At 49.9% G+C, this 4,337-nt stretch overlaps 1 protein-coding gene across 2 annotated transcripts in view; it reads left to right on the top strand.

Moving 5' to 3' along the window:
• CTTN (cortactin) overlaps positions 1 to 4,337 on the top strand; it is a 33,102-nt gene that overhangs the window by 11,047 nt on the left and 17,718 nt on the right. For both annotated transcript variants that reach the window (XM_008580782.1, XM_008580781.1), the window contains exons 5-8: positions 45 to 155; positions 1,327 to 1,381; positions 2,291 to 2,401; positions 3,963 to 4,073. In XM_008580782.1, coding sequence (XP_008579004.1) covers positions 45 to 155; positions 1,327 to 1,381; positions 2,291 to 2,401; positions 3,963 to 4,073 — 388 coding nt within the window. The remainder of the gene's footprint in view (positions 1 to 44; positions 156 to 1,326; positions 1,382 to 2,290; positions 2,402 to 3,962; positions 4,074 to 4,337) is intronic.

Below are 4,337 nucleotides of genomic sequence, written 5' to 3'. Positions count from 1 at the left end.
CTGTGGCTGGGTATGTAATACTTTGTTTTTGGACCTTGTTCCAGTCAGCTGTCGGCCATGAATATCAGTCAAAACTTTCCAAGCACTGCTCGCAGGTTGACTCAGTCCGGGGTTTTGGAGGCAAGTTTGGGGTCCAGATGGACAGAGTTGATCAGGTGAGTGATGGGACGCAGGGCCGAGGTAGGGCGGGGCAAGGGGGCGCTCCCCGGAGATCAGCGCTACCTTCGATACTGCCATGCGCCCGCCAGGTCTGTCCTTTGGGCTATGCACGGGAATGTACAGGTGCATTCCTGCTCTGAGTTACTGCAGGGACGGCGTCCAGGCCCAAGGACTCGCGGGGCCTATCCCCTCCCAGGATGCTCTGAGAGGACAGGCTGATGGGGGAAGAACGGGAAGTGCGAAGGCCTTCACCGTTTGCTGTGGAAACCCCTGTGTTGCCTTCTGCTCATCACATGGGCCGGGTCACTCTTCCCTAAGGGCCCCCAGTACTGGACAGCCTTAGATTTGTCCAAGAATGTGCCAGCAGGGACCAGTGCACTCATCTTCCTGCTTGGACGTCACTGCAAAAGGCACTGTTCAGAGCCCGCACTGCGGAGCGTGATGCGTATGTCCTGTTCCAGGGCTGCGGGTTAGTGTGAAGATATTGGCAGTCCTGGGCCTGAGCCTGTTCTGGTTCTCGGCCTCAGGGCCGTCAAGTCCTGTGTTTTATAGTGTAGCAGTCAAGAGCCTGGATTTTGGACAGCAGTCTGCATTCTGGCTTTGTGACTTATTAGCCATAGTTCCAAATTTACGTGTCTGGAAAACGTGGACAAGGATAATGCCTGTCTCATGGGGCTGCGTCCGACATGGCTCAGGTGGCATGTGCTCGGGGGCCCCGCATGGGGTGGGACTTGTGGGACATGAGCTGTAGCAGCCACTGCAGTTGTTGTTGATACTGTGTTCTCAGTGTGGCTTATTTGAAAAGCAGCCTGATGTGTGGCATGGGGAGTTGTTCCAGACTGGTGTTCTGTGGGCGAAATAAATCAGCTGAGCACGCTCTGCAGCAGGGTGCTGGGGGCAGATCACCACAGATGCAGCTTGGCCCTGCAGTTCCTGGGACTTTGTGGAATGTTTTATGGTGTGTGAATTCAAAACATTAGAGATTTTGGTATTAATTTCACCTGCACTTGGCTTAGGAAACCAAAGGTCGAAAAATAACATGGTTCATGTGTTTTAAAATTTCATATGTATCATGAATTCAGAGTCTTTTTATATATTGTGAATTCAGATTGTTTTGGAGGCATTTTAAAAAGCATTTGCCTTTGTTTTTCTTGTTGGTAATTGCAGTCTGCTGTGGGCTTTGAGTACCAAGGCAAGACCGAGAAGCACGCCTCCCAGAAAGGTGAGACTTAGAAGATGCAGACAGGAGCCCATGCAGCCCCACCATCGGCCTGGCTTTGACGGGTGCATCACAGTCACGTGAAGCCTGTTCCTTGGGGTGGGTGGGCTGTTTCCACAGGGAGAACTTTGCTCTCTCCTTCAAGTTTCTGGGTCGTCTGGATATTTTTGACAGACATGATCCCCGTGATGCAGCCATGAGAAGCCCTGGCATCTGGTGTCACTGCGTTGCCTCCCACCTTACAGTGAAGTCACCCGCCCTTCCTCTGAGCAGCACTGCTCTTGGAGAAGTTAGCTGACTTGGCAAAAAACTAACCCCCCGCCCCCTCCCAAAAGAATAGAGACCGGAGTTGTTAATTTCTTGCTTTCACTGTACACATGTGGCTTTAAGCATGGTGGCAATTAACCTTCATTACGTCACACTAGTCTCTGAAGCCTTTTGTTAGAGACGGAAACATATCGCTTCCTTAAAGTACTCAATGTGTTTTTGCAAGTTTGTTTAATTTTGCCACTTGTGTGTCATGTAATCCTGGAGTGAGCTCTCAGTCCATGGGTGGAGTGAAGGGGCAGGGGCTGGTGGAGGAGCAGGTCTCACCTGTAAAGCTTTCAGCTGCGCGCCTTGCTTTACACTCCAGCCTTTACCACACAGGTGATTGTTAATGTGGGCACATAGCTTCATGTCTGCCAGTGGGAGAGCAGCGTCTGCAACAGTGGACAGGGACTGGAGCGCACGGCCTGGTGCTGTGCAGTGTGCCCAGCCCCGTGCAGCAGCGGGTGGCTTGCTGTGCGTTGTAAGACGTGCGTGCGTCTTCTTGTGAGTCGCGGCCCCTACACAGTTTTATTTGGCTTAGTTTAACAAAAGTGACAACTAGTTTGTCATCAGGCTCACATGCTGACTGTGCCATCTTCTTAGACTACTCGAGTGGTTTCGGCGGCAAGTACGGCGTGCAGGCTGACCGCGTGGACAAGAGCGCCGTGGGCTTCGACTACCAGGGCAAGACAGAGAAGCACGAGTCACAGAGAGGTGTGGCTTCTCCCCCACCCGAGCGGGTGGTGTTGTGTATATGTTTTTACCTTCAGGTGTTACGGTGTGCTTTTCACGTCAGTGTACGTGGACTGGCCATATTTTCAGTGGCAGCTCAGTCCACCATTGTGTGAAGAGTCCATCGTCTATTTAACCATTCCTCTTTTGAATGTAGAATTTAGGTTATTTCCAGTTTCTTGGTGTTATAAATTGCAGTGAATTTTTCTTTCTTTCTTTTTTTTTTTTTTGGCGACTAACTGGTGTGGGGATCGGAACCCTTGGTATTATAACACTGTGCTCTAACCAGCTGAGCTAACCAGCCAGCCAGCAGTGAATATTCTTGTATCTGTATCTTATGCACATGAGTGATCATTCAAAATAATTAATTTCTGGAAATGGAATTGCTAGGTCAAAGGATATAGAATTCAGAGTTTTGGCTGACCAGTTAGGCCAGTTGATTGGTGCTGCCTTGTAGTGCCAGGGTCAAGGGTTTGGATCCATGTACCAGCCAGCCACCAAACAAAAGAAAAAAATAATTTTGACAGGTAAGGCCAAGTTGTCCTAGAGGCAGTACTGGTTGTTGCCTTTGCCCTGTAAACTCACAGGGCCTTCCCCATGAGGGTGTTCATGAAGGTTGTGTAGATTCAGCGACCTGGTGCAGATGTCAGCACCTGTTTTGTTTGGTCTGCACATTTAAATTTTTAAAAATAATTGTCAACATTTGAAAACTGAGAGCATGAATATTTTAAAAAAAAGATCTCTTTAAAATAAAAACAATAAGAAAAACCACTACTGGAAGATCTGGCCATGCGGCCTTGACATTTCCTTGAGGAAAGCACACCTGGCCTGCCCACCAGCCAGCCAGACCCCTTTCTTGGCTCTGGAGTTTGCAGCCCCTGCCTGCTGTATAGGGTTAGTTTGCTCTCACTTTGCTTAGTCCCCCTTGGCCAGTGTGCGCAGTGCTCATCAGGACCTGCTGCTGGGCCCCGTGCCATGCAGACTCTGGGGAAGCATCAGCACACGCCTCTGGGCAGTCTGGGGCACAGGCCACGGTGCCTGTGCTGCTCCGATGCCCCAGGATCCCTCTCCCAGGACTTGGTCTCTGCATTCTGAGCCAGTGGTGGGTCCATGAGAGATTCATGCTTTCGTGTCAAAAAAAAAACATGTTAAACAACTTGGCTGTAGTAGAACTGATGCTTCTGGAAGATGCTCTGTACGCGTCCCGTGTCCTTGACAGCCCTCCTGGCACACGCTGCTTACTTCGGTTGTGAAGCAGACGGACCTCTTAACGCCTCACTGCTGCGGCTCAGCCTTTTATCAAGAGCCTTCTCATGAACTGGTGCTGCCTGCTACTGTAATTAGCCTGCTGTATCTGCCACTCTTTATGTTTGTAGTATTACACATCAATAGCACGTTTAAATATTACCCATCTTAGTGATCTCACACTGAGCCTAAAAGATTTTTTGTTTTTTTTAAATTGAGTGATAAATCCACTGCTAAGACCATGGCACATCTGTTGATTTTGTTCCTGGTTTTTAAATAGCACTTCTCTTGTTTTTAGATTACTCCAGAGGCTTTGGTGGCAAGTATGGCATTGACAAAGACAAAGTGGACAAGAGCGCTGTGGGCTTCGACTACCAGGGCAAGACGGAGAAGCACGAGTCGCAGAGAGGTGCCTGCAGTTTTCTCCTGTTCTCCCGCCAGCAGCTGCTGCTGGGCAGGGGTTAGCTGGGACAGAAAGGAAAGGCGAAGTGTTGCCGACGGCCCTTGACGCAGATGTCTCTCTTTAATGAGCGACGCAGGTTTAAAACAGCAGATCCTAAACGGCAGCTGTTAAATGAGGGACGAGATGTTTGCATTTTGTTCTGGCTCCCATGTGGCTTGCAGCGATGGCTGTGCTGCGCGCGCGTGTGTGTGTGTGTGTGTGTGTGTGTGT

The sequence above is a fragment of the Galeopterus variegatus genome, unplaced genomic scaffold (assembly GCF_000696425.1).
Source record: "Galeopterus variegatus unplaced genomic scaffold, G_variegatus-3.0.2 Scaffold2158, whole genome shotgun sequence".
Lineage (NCBI taxonomy): Eukaryota > Metazoa > Chordata > Mammalia > Dermoptera > Cynocephalidae > Galeopterus > Galeopterus variegatus.
Note: the sequence above shows the minus strand (reverse complement) of the source record. Positions and strands in the feature narration are given on the sequence as shown.